The following is a 14,328-nucleotide window of genomic DNA, read 5'->3' as shown; positions in this document are numbered from 1 at the left end:
GTCCGTGTCCCCCCCACCCGTGGGGTGCCAGGCTGGTCTGGGGGACCCCTGGGCATCACCTGGCCCAGGTCTGCAGCAGGGACTCGGGGCAGAGCAGGGTGTGGGGCGGGTGCCGTGCCGGGGAAATGGGGTCTCCCGGGGGGAGAGGGATGCCGTGCCGGGGGCGGGTGCACCGTGCCCGGGGAGGGGGGTGCAAACCAGGGGGGTGCCTCGCCGGGGGCTGCCGAGCTCGGGGATGAGCGCGGACCCCCAGCGCCGGTCCGGGGCGGGGGGATGCAGAGTGGAGATGCAGACGGCGGGGTGGGGGGGGGGGTGTGCGGTGCCGGTGGCGCGGAGCGGGGCGCGGGGCGGGGGGCGGCGGCGGCGGCGGGGGCGCGCCCAGCTGTTGCGCCGTCCCTTCCGCGGGCGGGTCCGCGCTCGCCGCCCCGCATTGGCGGCGCCCGGGCGGAGCGGAGCGGCGCGGCGGCGGGCGGCAGCAGCGGCGGGGCCGGGCCGGTGGCGGTGGCGGGGCCGGTGGCGCCATGGCCCGCTGAGGGCGCCGCGGAGCGCGGCCCGCCCTGCTCCCTTCGCCCCGCGCCGCGCCGCGCAGCGCTCCGCGGGGCGCGCCATGGGTGCGCGGCCGCGCCGCCGCCGGGCCCCCGCCGCCGCCGCCGCCGTCGTCGCCGCCGCCGCCGCCGCGCCGGGGCCGCTCGGTGCCCTGCTCGCCGCTGCCCTCCTCGCCGCCGCCGGTGAGTCACCGCGCGCCCCCCCGGGGGTACCGGGCTCCGGGCGGTGGGGGGGGGAGGAAAGGGGGTGGGGGGGCGTTGCGCGGCGGGGACCCGGCACCGGCACCGGCACCGGGCGCTGGGCAAGGTCACCCGTGGAGCGGCGGCGGGCGGGCGTCCTGCGGAGAGGCGGGTGCCCTCCCGAGGACGGGGCGCGGAGGGGGCCGGAGGCCGTTCGCTGCGCGGGGTGCCCGGCCGGCCGTGGGGTACCGGGGTGTCCGCGGGGTGCCCTCCCGGGCAGGGGGCGTGCCCCCTGCCCCACGACAGACACTGCCGCCCCCCCCACCCCACCCCGCCGCCCCATGCCCACGCATGGCCGCACACGCGTGCCCAGCCGGCGCTCCCCCGGACGCTGCCCGCACTGGGGGGGGGGGGGGCTGGCGCTCGCCGCCTCGCCGGCACGGCTCCGCTCCCCCGGGGGCCTGCCAGCCCCGGCCACGGGTGTTCCACAGCGGACCTGCCCCACGCACGGCATCTCTGCCCTACGCACAGCATCCCTGCCCCCGGCACGGGATCCCTGCCGTCGCCATCACCTGGCCGGGACACGGGGGACCGTGGTGACGGGATAGCCTGGAGGGGTGCTCTCACGCCGCGGGGGTGCGCGTGTGTGGCCGTGGCGTGGGGGGTACGCGAGGCCGCATCGGTGTTGCTGCAGACGCGGACGGTCCGGAGCCCGGCTACCCCCAGCTCTGCCCCCCCCCCCCGCGCAGGACCCGGCGGGTGGGGGAGCGGGCTGAGCCGGACCCCCGGGGCTGAGCAGCACCGGCTGCCGGGCCGGGGGCCGGGGGGCGCGGGGGGTGCCCGGGGCTGGCGGCCGCTGGCAGGTGTCACGGCAGCCTGGAAGTGGCGGCTGCAGACAAAGGACCAGGCTGGGGGCGGGGAGCTGCGCGGGGCTGGACGTGCGCTCTGCGGGGGGTCTGGGAGGGGGGACCCCCTCTGCGCCCGGGGGTCCCGGCCCACCCACCCTCCTGCCGCCACCGGAGACGTCCCCTAGCCTGGCCTCGGTGCACCGGGTGGGCACAGCGGGCACACAGGGGGGCTGCAGCCCCCGTGCTCCCTGCACACATCCTTCCCGGCCGGACACCCCAGGCACCCTGTGCCCAGTGCTCCCAGCATGGCCCCGTCTGCACGGGGACACTGCAGAGCCAGGGCGGTGGGGTGGGCACCCCTTGGGTGCAGGGGACCCCATATGGAGAGTGCTGCGGGTACCGAACCCCGGCTGGGCATGGAGCACCGCTGTCCCCATGGCACCCGTGGGGCTGTGGTGATAGACAGAGGTGGGGGGCAGCAGGACGAGGGGGTCCACCAGGCCACGCCACACTGGCTCTGTGGTCGGAGGTGTAGGGGGGGCCCAGCGGTGCCAGCACCGGCTCAGGGCAGTGCGGTGCGGGAGCTCGTCCCCACCACTCGCTTGGCAGGCAGCTCACAGCCGGCCGCGGCGCGACTGAGCCCAGCCACCTGCGTGGCTGCCGCTCAGCACAGACGTGGCAGTGCTGGGCCTCTGCGTACCGGGTGCCGCTCCTGCCTGGCATGGCATGGCACGGCATGGTACAGCATGGCATGGCAGGGCACCCCTTCCCCAGGGGCACCGAGGCACAGGTTGGGGACAGGGGAACCCGGGCATCCAGGCAAAGGGACCCTGCTTGCAGCCATGGAGCAGCATCCCCGGTGTGGGCTGCCTGCTCTGCTGCTGGTGCCCGCAGGGGAAGGGCGAGAGCAGCAGCGAGGGCTGGGACTCACCCGCGGGCAGCAGTGCAGGGCGAGCACCCGAGGCGCCGGGGCTGCCCCCCTCAACTGCTGTGCTGGTGGGTGGACAAGGGCACAGGGGCAGGGTCCTCTCCCAGAGCTACGCCTTGCCCAACGTTGCCGTGGGCCCTTCCCCTTGGCATCTGTGGCAGCTGGTGCCAGGCCCTAGTGCATCTCCTGCCCCCAGGCTGGCCCTTGCCCCAGCAAGTGCGACCCACACCAGCTCCTGCCCCATCTCCTCTGGTCGGGGCCACGGGCTCTGCTCTCACCGTGCATAAGCCACATGGTGCCGCTGGCTTCACCGGGCTTCTGAGGACCCTCGGGCTCCAGCAGGCAGCCCCCGACCACTGCACCCCACAACCTGGTGCCCCATAGCCTGGCATCCCAGATAGCCGCATCCCATCAGCGTCCCGCAACCCGTGCCTGGCTGAGCACCGGTGCCTCGGCGGGGCAGGCAGGAGGGCAGGGCGGCAGGCAGGGCTGGCGTGCGCCGGGCGGCCGGGAAGCTGCTGTGCCGGCTGTCAGCACGAGTGCGCGGCAGACGCAGCCCGCCCAGGGCTGTTTGTTCTGGCTCGGTGCCACGCGGGGCTGGCACTACATCAAACCGTGCAGAGCCTGGCAGGTGCTTGCGGGAGGGGACCGGGGCGCTGGCGGTGCCGCCAGGGGCTGGGCACCCCCGGAACCACTGTGGGCACCTCACAGCCGTGGGTGCAGCTGAGTGCCTGTCCCACCTGGGTGGCCGGCAGCACCCGGGACCACCCTGGGACTGGTGCTGGTGCCCGAGGGATGATGGCACGGGGACCAGGCGCCATGCATGTTCCGCCGTGCCCTACCCTGCACCCAGGGGTGTACCCTCAGTGCCAGCACCACTCTGGCTGTCAGCACCATCGCTGCTCCATGCGTCGCGTGTCTGCCTGCGGGTCGGCTGGGGTGAGCTGGTTCCAGGCTGGGCACACTGGGATCCCATCCTCATCCAGTCAGGCCCAGTTGCCCAGTATCCCTTGGCCCTGCCACCTTGCCCGCTCTTTGGGTGCTGCTCACGGGTGGGCATCAGGCAGATCACAGCTCACCCTGACCCCCCCAAACCTGCCCTGCCCGGGGCTCCTGCCTGCAGGGTGGGGGTCTCAGGTCCCAGCCCACTCCAGCCAGCCATTGCTGCCACAGTGTTGTGGGGTGCCGGGGCTGCCGTCACCACCGTGTGCCACCTGTGGGTGGGAGGGAGAGAGGCCACGGGGCTGGACCCTGGCACCTGGGACCATTGAGTGGCCGGAGGGGCCTTCCCAGCCCCGCAGCCGTCTCCCCTCCCCGCTCCGGCAGGGACGCAGGGCTGAGGGTGACCTTGACACTCCTCCCAGCGGGGCCAGGGCTTGGCGGGAGCGTTTGCTCTTCACTGTCAGTTAAAGGAGAGCCAGAAAAGCCGCTCGGCTCCCCAGGCTCGGGACCCCAACGACAGCCCCGGCACATGGGGCTGGGCCGGTCCTGTCCCCCCCACACCATCCCAGTGGCATGCTGGGCTGGGGGATCCCCTTGTCTGCCACCAAGCTGGGGCCAGGACGGGACCCTCTCCCCATGCAGTGCTGCTGATGGGTCTGGCACAGCTTGGCAGGGGTCCTATGGGCACACTGGGTCTGGGGGGGCTGTGGGGCTCAGCAGGCACCCGGGGCTGGCGGGGAACAGGGCTCTGTGTGTGCCATGGGGCCGAGAGGGGACCGGTTTGTGGGTGCCCGGGGAAAGGTGCCCAGCAGTGCGTGCCAGGGCTGCTAGCCCCCAGGCAGGCAGAGGTGGTCCCTGGGGAGGGGCTGCCACCCCTGGCTGCCTTTGCCGGCACCGTTGTCCCCAGACCCTGGGGACGGGGCAGCGTGGGCCACACTCAGGCATGGCTGGGGCCGTGCAGACCCCTTGGCGGGCGCTGGGGTGGGGCGAGGGCGCAGCCCGCTGGGAGTCCTGCCCACCCTGGCACATGCTAATTGCATGTAATGGGGAGAGCGTTATCAGCTCAAATCCGTAATTAGGCAGCTCCATTGTCATGCAAACCCGCCTGACTAATTCATTCATAACAAGCGCTCGCTTAATCAGCGCCCAGACGCTGCCACGCGCTCGCCGGGAGACAGGCACCCTCCGGCCCCCGCCACCCCAACCCAGCCTCTCCCATGGCTGTGGGGCTGGCACACGTGGGGAACACGCCTGGGGGGCCAGGACAGCGGCCAGCTCGTGGGGACACACTGGGAAATTGGGGATGTGGTCCTGGGGCAGGTGGGGGCACCCTCGGGGGCACTGTGCCCGTTGGAGCACAAGGGACAGGTCGGCACTCTCTGCCCATCATCGCATCGTCCCCCGCGCTTGCCACGCGCCAGACTGGCCGGGAGCCGGGCCGCGCTGCCCGGTGTTGGCATCCGACCCTGCTGGCTCCCTGCCCAGCTGGGGCTGGCACTGGCACCCGCCTGGCGTCACCGCGGGGGCTGCGTGGGGTGGGAAGGTGCGTGCAGGGGGAGCGTTTGCCGATGCCCAGATGCTCCAGGTGAGCGTTGGAGCAGCCACGGGCAGCTGGGCAGTGCCGGGCGATGCCGTGGCCCCTCGCTGGGGGTCTCCCGGGGGCAGTACCGGCTCATTGTGGCTCGGAGCCAGCCTCTCCCGGCAGGATGGTGCCCAGCTCAAAGCCCCAGACAAGCTTTTTTGATGGCCGTGAGTCGTGCCAGACGGCCTCCTCTGCGCCCTGCCGAGAGCGAAGTGCCAGCAGCGGGGACCCCTGTGTGCGGGGCAGCAGGCAGGGCTGGCACCCCCAGGCTCCCCTGGGCACAGCTGGGCATCCTCTGCCCTCCCCCTGACACCCACCCTTCCCTCAATTAGGCCGGCGCAATCAGCGGCAATTATTGCTTTAATTACCTGCTGCTGGGGAGCAGGCCGGGTGCCGGCAAAGTGCGAGGAAATCTTTCATGTTAATGGCGTGCCAGGCCTGGCGCGGGTGCGATGGATGGGGCGCCAGCTGGGATTGAATCTGCTGGCTGCAAGGCCCACGGGGATTCGGGGACGTCTCCAGGCGGGGGGCAGGTGCTGGCGGTGAGGTCCCCACCCTGCCGCAGGGACCCCCAGGGCGGCGGGCATCAGGCAGGGGTGCAGGCAGGGGATGAAGGCAGAGGGAGGGCTGGGGCAGGGCTGCCGGGGACGGCTCGGTGCCCCGCTGGGGACGGTCGATGCACGGGTCCCGGCTGGGCAGCAGTGATGGGGCCAACCCGTCCCATCAGCGCGTTCTCCCGCTGCAGGCAGCTGCCTGCGCCCTCCCGGGGGCAGCTGTGCCGAGTGGGCGCACACCGGCGTGCCGGTGCCGGGGCTGGCACTGCCGCAGCCGCCGGCGGGCAGCCTCTCCTCGCCAAGAACACGCTGACCTTCCCGGCGTCTCCCCGCAGCAGGCACCAAGGAGCTCGGCGTGCTGCTTTCTGCGCCGCTGGGGAGCGTGGCACCGGCGCTGGGGGCAGGATCAGCCCCTTGAGCACCAGAGGGACCAGGCTGGGGGGGGCACCCGCTGGCACCTAGTGGGTCCTGGCAGTTGCCCCCCCCCCCCACTGGGCAATGCAGTGTCCTGCAATCTCTCCCTGCCCAGTAACACCACTACACGTGGTGTTTCTGATGCTGGGGTGCCCAGGTGCTACAGTGAGAGGCTGTGTGGCCACCCAGGGTGGCAGCAGCTGGGGGGCACAGGGAGCAGGGGGGCTTTATGCATTGGGAGGGGGCAAGGAGTGGCTGGGGGTCCTGCAATGCTAGGGTGAGGGCAGGTGCTGGGAACCCATAGCAGGGTGGCCCCATCCCCTCTGCACCCCAGGGTGGGTGCCACAGCCCAGCTCTCCAACCTGGCCCCCAGCACCCTGCCCCTTCATCAGGCCTGCCGACGCACTTGTTAGCCCACGTGGGCGGGGGATAATTGATAATAAAGCCCTGCTTAATGCACTGGCTTTACCGACTGTGATTTATCGGCACTGTAGCAAACCATGCTCCCAATTACCCCTTTGGCTGCTGAGAGAGCGGCCGGCCGGGGCTGTGCCCTCCGCCGTGGCGAGGGGGGGTCCTTGGGGTGAGTGGGACCCAGCTCCCCGCCATCCCCCTGGTCCCCGTCCCCCATCCCCTCCGAAGTTCCCCGATTCCCTTTGCCAAGGTGACATAAGCATCTCGCCTGTTTCCATGGCAACGCAGCGGCAGGTGAGCGGCGAGGCCGATGCGGTGCGGGAGCCGGCGCACGGCGTCGCGTGGGGGGGCCGCTGCCCACGGGGCACCCACGCTGCGCCCATGCCTACGGGCTGGGGGTGCCCACGCTGTGTGGGGTGTCCGTGGCGTGCGGGGGGGGGCCCACGGCGCGTGCGGGTGTCTGCAAGGGGAGGGTGCCCGTGGTGCATGGGGTGCCCACAGGGTACGGAGCACCCACGGTGTGTGAGATACCTGTGGTGGTTGGGATAGCCACGCTGCGTGGGGTGCCCGTGGCGCATTGGACGGCCACGGGGTGCCCGCAGTGCATTGGGCGCCCATTGTGCATGCAGTGCCCACAGCGCGTGGGGTACCCATCATGCGTGGGGTGCCCGTGGTACACCCGGCACCCACACCACAGCCCTTTCACCCCCTCACCGGGGCTCCAGGCCAGCTCCAGCCTCCCAGCCGTGCCGCATGGCTCCATCCGTGACCGCACCACAGCGCACAGCCCCGCCGGTGCCCAGCGTGGTGCCAAGTGGCAGGATGGCATTCCACCTGCGGGCTCTGCAGGGTGCCTGGCAGCCCCCCCCCAGCTCTGCTGCTTGCTGCATGTCCCCAGCTTTGTTTGCTGCCTGTGGTCCTACCCTGCCCGCAAGGCACCCGGTACCCCGGTTGGGTGGGTAGCTGGAGGGGCTCTGCGCCCATCCTGCCTCCCTCACCCATCGGTGCTGGCCCCGGGCTTGCCGCACCCCTCTGCTCGGCCGTGGTGGATGGACGCACAGCTCAGCGCCCACCGCACTTATTTCACATGTGATTAAAAGGCTGGTCCCCACAGCACCGCTCCCCCGTTCACCCAGTGTGCCCGCAGCAGCTGCCCGGGTGGAAGGCAGTGGTGGTGCTGTGCAGTGGCAAACCTGGCATTTAATAAATAAATTGGGTTGCCTTTCGGCACAGCGCGGAGCCCCACGTGCCGGCGTGAGCAGCGCGGTGTGGGCACCCAGGGGTGCCCGAGCAGGAGGCACAGCAGTGTGAGCTGCAGGTGCTGCGGCGAGCTGTGCCGCAGCCGGCACCGGGGACGTCACCGTACCAGGGACTGCAGCGCCTGTCCGCGCCGTGACCCCCCGGGCCGGCCCCGGGGCTGCGGCTGGGGGGGTCGTTAAACCAGTGAAATATGAAACGCCTGTATATCCCCTACAGGGGTTTTAATTAAATTAATTGCCAGAGACATTGTAAAAGTGCTGATGGGGTAATAACCAGCGCGTTATGGTGGCCGTTTATCTTCACCGCGTAAATTAGCTCCTGCACCTAGCCCGTCCCGGCGGGCACCGCGGCGGGCTCGCTCAATGCCCGCTCCCCGGCTCGGAGGGGCCTGATCCAGCTGGGGGAAGCAGTGGGGCCCGGAGCCCCCCTGGGGGAACTCAGCCAGGGCCCGAGGGACCCCCGTGTCCCCATCGCACGGGTGGTTGTGCCAAGCGGGAGCAGGCCAGGGTGGGCACCATGGGCCACCGGGTCCCGCGGGCTTGTGGGGAGCGGCGGGGGTTGCCAAACGAAGGCACTTAATTACTGCGCATTCCATCCCATTTAATTGCTTATTAAATCCTAACCAGCCAATTAGCAGCAGCAATTACAGCTTCATTCAGTGACACAATCGCTATTTTATCGTTTGTTAATCAAATGCTTATTTAGGGCCCTGGTTTATTAACTCTTTCCGCAGCAGGCACCGTCAGGGTGCGGGGAGTGGGGGCACCCAGCCGTGTCCAGACTGGGGGACGTGGGCACTGCGGGACTGTGCCATGTGCCATGTCCCCAGCGCTGCGGTCCCCCAGGGACCCTGCCCTGGTCACACCCACAGCCCCCAGGCGAAGCTGGGGGATGCCCGACCCCCCGAAGGACATGTGTGTAGCCCTGAGCCATCCTCGCCACCCTGGGGACACTGGGGACAGCTAGCCCCTGCGTGCCATGCCTGTGCCCACTCCCAGGTGGGTGCCAGCGGCACAGGACAGGGCACACCGCTGTGCCACCCTGCCACGTCCCCCAGGGCACGGGGCGCACAGCCCACCGCTCGTCCTGCATCCCTGCGCCACGCCAGGGCGCGGTGAGGCAGGATGCGGCCCCCGGCCGCCGCCTCCCAGCGTGCTGGGGAGGGAGGGCGGCGGGCGCCCTGGGAGGCGTGAGCAATGGCCCTTGTTGGTCACACTACATTTCCTTTTCATTAGCGCTAAGTGTGGACATGAGGGATCGGCGCGGGTTCAGCGGGCGCAGCCACCGCGCGGCTGCTCTCCCTGATGGATGGCAGGGCCGGGAGGGGGCTGCCGCATTGCTGGCGGAGGGGGATGGCAGCGGGGCACGGGGCCGCTGGCACAGGGCCACACCGGGAAGGGTGATTGCCCAGCCCGGGCACGCTGGAGGTGGCCGAGCCCCATCTCCCCACAGGTGCTCAGCAAAGTGTGACCGTGGCCAATCCGGTGTCCGGCGCGTCCCCGGACCTGCTGCCGCACTTCCAGCTGGAGCCGGAGGACGTCTACATCGTGAAGAACAAGGCGGTGAGCCTGGCCTGCCGTGCCACCCCTGCCACCCAGATCTACTTCAAGTGCAACGGCGAGTGGGTGCACCAGGGCGACCATGTCACAGAGCACAGCACCGACCGCGGCACCGGTGAGTGCCGGCGGGAGGGACGGTGCCGGCTCTGGTGACGTCCGGGTGGGGGTTGCACGGGGCAGGGGCCGCGGGGACCGTTCCCAGCGTGCCGGCGCTGACTTGCTGCCCGCCGGTGGCAGGGCTGCCGGTGATGGAGGTGCGCATTGAGGTCACCCGCCAGCAAGTGGAGAAGATCTTTGGGCTGGAGGAGTACTGGTGCCAGTGCGTGGCCTGGAGCTCCTCCGGCACCACCAAGAGCCAGAAAGCTTTCGTGCGCATCGCCTGTGAGTGTCTGTGGGTGCCCGGATGGGGTGTGGGGTGCTGGCCCTGGCACCCCCCCCCCCTCACTCCTGCGCCTCCCCAGATCTGCGCAAGAACTTTGAACAGGAGCCGACGGCCAGGGAGGTCTCCATCGAGCAGGGCATCGTGCTGCCATGCCGCCCTCCCGAGGGCATCCCCCCCGCCGAGGTGAGCCCCTGTGATCTGGCAGAGCAGGATGCGGCCGAGTGTGCCCCGTGCCCGCAGGGACGCTGTGCACGCTCCCCAAGGGGGGGGTGGCTCGGCCAGGCACGCGGTGACGTCCCCGTGCCCCACAGGTGGAGTGGCTGCGCAACGAGGAGCTGGTGGACCCGGCGCTGGACGCCAACGTCTACGTGACACCGGAGCACAGCCTGGTGCTGCGGCAGGCCCGCCTGGCCGACACCGCCAACTACACCTGCGTGGCCAAAAACATCGTGGCCCGTCGCCGCAGCGCTTCCGCCGCCATCACCGTCTACGGTACCGCCCCGCCGCGCCTGTCCCCACCACGCTGCCCCGGTGTCACCCTCCCCGTCCTGTCCCTCCCCGCGTCCCCTGTCCCGGCGGGGCACTGATGGGTCCCTCTCCACCCAGTGAACGGCGGCTGGTCGACGTGGACGCAGTGGTCGGGCTGCAGCACCAGCTGTGGACGGGGCTGGCAGAAGCGAAGCCGGACGTGCACCAACCCCACGCCCCTCAACGGGGGGGCTTTCTGTGAGGGCCAAAACGTGCAGAAAACCGCCTGCACCACCCTCTGCCCAGGTACCCACCCTGCCCGGGGCACCGCTGCCACCTCCGCCGTGCCGATGCTGCGCTCCCCGCTGCACCCGTCGCAGTCCCTCTCCACCCGGGTGTCTCGTCCTCCCACCCCTCCCCGTGTGTCCGTCTCTGCCGACCCCCGGGCAGGGGAGGGGGATGGCGGCGGGGCGCTGACCACCGGCTGTGCCCGCAGTGGACGGCGCCTGGTCGGAGTGGAGCAAGTGGTCGGTGTGCGGGGCCGAGTGCACCCACTGGCGGAGCCGGGAGTGCTCGGAGCCAGCGCCACGCAACGGGGGCCGGGATTGCCACGGCCCCGAGCTGGACACCCGCAACTGCACCTCCGAGCTCTGCAGCCACGGTGAGCGTGGCGGGGATGGCGGGGTCGTCCGCTGGGATAGGGGACCGGGGGTGCCCGTGGGTGCTGACGCCCTGCCCCGCGCAGCTGCCCCCGGCGCGGAGGACGTGGCGCTGTACGTGGGGCTGGTGGCCGTGGCCGTGTGCCTGGTGCTGCTGCTGCTGGTGGGGGTGCTGGTGTACTGCCGCAAGAAGGGGGGCCTGGACGCTGACGTGGCCGACTCCTCCATCCTCACCGCCGGCTTTCAGCCCGTCAGCATCAAGCCCAGCAAGGCCGGTGAGCGAGGGCTGCGGGGACGGGGCTGCGCGCCTGCGCTGGCACATGGTGTCCCTTGGGGACCTGGGGATGGCCGTGCACCCGGGGCGGCTCTGGGCAGGGGCTGTCTGCCCCAGGGCATCCCTGGCCCTGGGTGGGGGCTCTGTGCCCCATGGGGTCCCTGGGCAGGGGCTGTTTGCCCCGTGAGGTCCTTGGTCTTGAGTAGGGGCTCTGTGCCCTATGGGATCCCTGACCTAGGGACAGGCACGCTATATCTTATAGAGTCCCTGACTGTGGGGTCAGTGCTTTGTGCCACATAGAGTCCCTGTCTGTGGGCAGAGGTCTGTGTCCCGTAGGGTCCCTGGTCCCTAGAGGGCCTGTGCCCTGGGTTGGTGCTGTGTGCTCTGGGGACCCAAGGGGTGACAGTGCCCCAAGGGTCTGTGCCATGGGGCAGGGGCTCGATGCCCTTTGGACTCCCAGGGGTGGCTGTGCCCCCATAGGGTCCTTACCATGGGGCAAAGGCTGTGTGCCCCATGCCCTCCAGGGCCGGCTGTGCCACTGTGTTGCCGGTGGGCATCCCCCTGTTCCTGCCGTGCCCCGGCACCACGGTCCCCTGCTCTGTGCTGCAGACAACCCCAGCCTGCTCACCATCCAGCCCGACCTCAGCACCGCCACCATGACCTACCAGGGCTCGCTCTGCCCACGCCAGGATGGCCCTGCCAAGCTCCAGCTGCCCAACGGGCACCTGCTGAGCCCGCTGGGTGCTGGGCGGCACACGCTGCACCACAGCTCGCCTGCCGCCGAGGGCGCCGACTTCGTGGCCCGGCTCTCCACCCAGAGCTACTTTCGTTCCCTGCCCCGTGGGACGACCAACATGGCCTACGGCACCTTCAACTTCTTGGGGGGGCGGCTCATGATCCCCAACACAGGTATGGCAGGGTGTGCGTGGGGTGCCGGAGCATCACCCAGTGCAGGGTGGTCCCCGTGGGGCTCACCCCCCTGCCTGCACCCCCCCCCCCCAGGGATCAGCCTGCTCATCCCGCCTGATGCCATCCCACGGGGGAAGATCTATGAGGTCTACCTGACCCTGCACAAGCAGGAGGAGGTGAGGTAGGTGCTGGGGCTGCCGGGGCACGGGGCTACTGCGGGGGGGGGGGGGAGCATCCCTGCTCAGCTGCCCCTGTCGCTGCCCCAGGCTGCCCCTGGCCGGCTGCCAGACACTACTGAGCCCCATCGTCAGCTGCGGCCCCCCCGGGGTCCTCCTCACCCGCCCCGCCATCCTGGCCATGGGTCATTGCGTGGAGGCCAGCGCTGAGAACTGGAGCATTCGGCTGAAGAAGCAGTCGTGCGAGGGCACGTGGGAGGTGAGCGTCTGCGGAGGGGCGAGGGGGTCGGCGTTGGAGGCGGGGGGATGCCCACGCCTGGGGTGCATCTCTGCCTGGGTGCCGCAGGATGTGCTGCAGCTGGGCACCGAGCCGTGCACGGAGCTGTACTACTGCCAGCTGGAAGCGCAGGCTTGCTACATCTTCACCGAGCAGCTGGGACGCTTCGCCCTGGTCGGGGAGTCCCTCAGCATGGCGGCCTCCAAGCGCCTCAAGCTGGTCCTGTTCGCGCCGGCCGCCTGCCCCTCGCTCGAGTACAACATCCGTGTCTACTGCCTCAGCGACACGCAGGATGTCCTCAAGGTACCGGGGGTCCCCGTGCAATGCCCCCATCCCGGCTTGGAGTGAGGGCTGTGCAGGTAGGGCTGGGCTCCCGGGGTGTAGCATCTCCTGCCCAACCGCTGCCTGTGCCGGCAGGAGGTGATCCAGCTGGAGAAGCAGCTGGGGGGGCAGCTGATCGGAGCCCCCCGGGTCCTGCACTTCAAGGACAGCTACCACAACCTGCGCCTCTCCATCCATGACATGCCCAGCTCCCTCTGGAAGAGCAAGCTCCTCGCCAGCTACCAGGTGAGAAGCCTGGCCAGAAGGTGGGGACAGGGATGGGGGGGGGGCTGTGCCTGCCACTCTGACCCCCCCCCAATCACCCCACCGCAGGAGATCCCCTTCTACCACATCTGGAGCGGGCTGCAGCCCTTCCTGCACTGCACCTTCACCCTGGAGCGCCTGAGCCCCAGCACCTGCGAGCTGGCCTGCAAGATCTGGGTCTGGCAGGTGGAGGGCGACGGGCAGAGCTTCACCGTCAACTTCAACATCTCCAAGGTGAGAGCAGGGCTGGGGGGGGGCTTCTGGGGGTGACCCTGGGATGGGCTTACATCCTCCCCCCCACCACCACCCCCGTGCTCTCCCCTAGGACACGAGGTTTTCGGACTGGCTGGTCCCCGACAGCGAGGTGGGCGCCCCGGCCCTGGTGGGCCCCAGTGCCTTCAAGATCCCCTTCCTCATCCGCCAGAAGATCATCAGCAGCCTGGACCCGCCGGGCACCCGGGGAGCCGACTGGAGGACGCTGGCCCAGAAGCTCAACCTCGACAGGTGGCCCAGGATGGGGACAGCACTGGGGATGGGGATGGGGTGGCATGGTGGATGGGGATGGGGTGGATTCTGGCCTCATCCTGCACCTCTGGATGGATGCTGGAATGCTGTGGGCCACTGGGAGTGGGATGGCGCCCGAGGTGAGGTCAGCACAGGGGTGGTCCTGGGCTGCGGAGCCATCCCTGTGCCCTGACGTGGTCCCTCTGTCCCCCTTCCCAGCCATCTCAGCTTCTTCGCCTCGAAGCCCAGCCCCACGGCCATGATCCTCAACCTGTGGGAAGCGCGGCACTTCCCCAACGGCAACCTCTCGCAGCTGGCCGCCGCCGTGGCCGAGGTGGGCAAGCAGGACGGTGCCCTCTTTGCCGTCTCCGAGGCCGAGTGCTGAGCGCCGCGGGGGGGACCCCAACCCCACTCCTGAGGGATCGCCGCCATGGGGCGGGGGGGGCCCCGGCCGGCCCCCGGGCCCCCGCTGCCCCACAGCCCACGGGGAGGGCTGCCTGGGCTACCTGGCCCCCCTTGCGAGAGAGGGATGCCCGTGCCCCACGGCAGCCGGGCCCCCCACAGCACTGCGGCAGCAGGGCTCGGCCCGGCCCCGGGGGTCCCACAGCCCCGTGGCGGGGGGCCGGGGGGCACTGGGTGTGCGTCGTGCGTGCGGTGCCGTCGTGCTGTCTGCGTGTGGGGCCAGGCGGCCCCGGGCCCCGTGCCGTGTTGTGTAAAGACCGTTTTTTTAATTCTGTATTAAGTGCATTCAAGTATTTACACTTGGCCTTATGTACATAGCGGTGCCGCGGGCGGGGGGTCTGCCGGACGTGAATGTAAATAAATTCGATATATATTGCTACGTGGGGCTGTGCCCGGCCGTGCGCTG

At 70.4% G+C, this 14,328-nt stretch overlaps 1 protein-coding gene across 1 annotated transcript; it reads left to right on the top strand.

Moving 5' to 3' along the window:
- Positions 1 to 592: 592 nt before the first annotated feature.
- On the top strand, positions 593 to 14,301 carry UNC5A (unc-5 netrin receptor A). Its single transcript, XM_029998299.1, has 16 exons — positions 593 to 728; positions 9,120 to 9,341; positions 9,464 to 9,607; positions 9,688 to 9,791; positions 9,920 to 10,100; positions 10,215 to 10,382; positions 10,573 to 10,737; positions 10,822 to 11,010; positions 11,619 to 11,918; positions 12,012 to 12,099; positions 12,185 to 12,353; positions 12,441 to 12,674; positions 12,789 to 12,938; positions 13,026 to 13,190; positions 13,282 to 13,460; positions 13,680 to 14,301. The coding sequence occupies exons 1-16, from the start codon at positions 608 to 610 to the stop codon at positions 13,843 to 13,845; spliced, it is 2,745 nt and encodes a 914-aa protein (XP_029854159.1). The 5' UTR covers positions 593 to 607; the 3' UTR covers positions 13,846 to 14,301.
- The last annotated feature ends 27 nt before the right edge of the window (positions 14,302 to 14,328 follow it).

The sequence above is a fragment of the Aquila chrysaetos genome, chromosome 22 (genome assembly GCF_900496995.4).
Source record: "Aquila chrysaetos chrysaetos chromosome 22, bAquChr1.4, whole genome shotgun sequence".
Classification (NCBI taxonomy): Eukaryota; Metazoa; Chordata; class Aves; order Accipitriformes; family Accipitridae; genus Aquila; species Aquila chrysaetos.
The sequence above is the reverse complement of the archived record's forward strand: the minus strand, read 5'-3'. Positions and strand labels throughout refer to the sequence as shown.

What these genes read in the sequence shown, in the direction of transcription:
- UNC5A (XM_029998299.1), top strand. Translation starts at nt 608, where the DNA reads ATGGGTGCGCGGCCGCGCCGCCGCCGGGCCCCCGCCGCCGCCGCCGCC. An exon ending in AGGGCATCCCCCCCGCCGAG is followed by an intron (nt 9,792 to 9,919) that starts GTGAGCCCCTGT and finishes CGTGCCCCACAG; the next exon opens with GTGGAGTGGCTGCGCAACGA. An exon ending in GCTCATGATCCCCAACACAG is followed by an intron (nt 11,919 to 12,011) that starts GTATGGCAGGGT and finishes CCCCCCCCCCAG; the next exon opens with GGATCAGCCTGCTCATCCCG.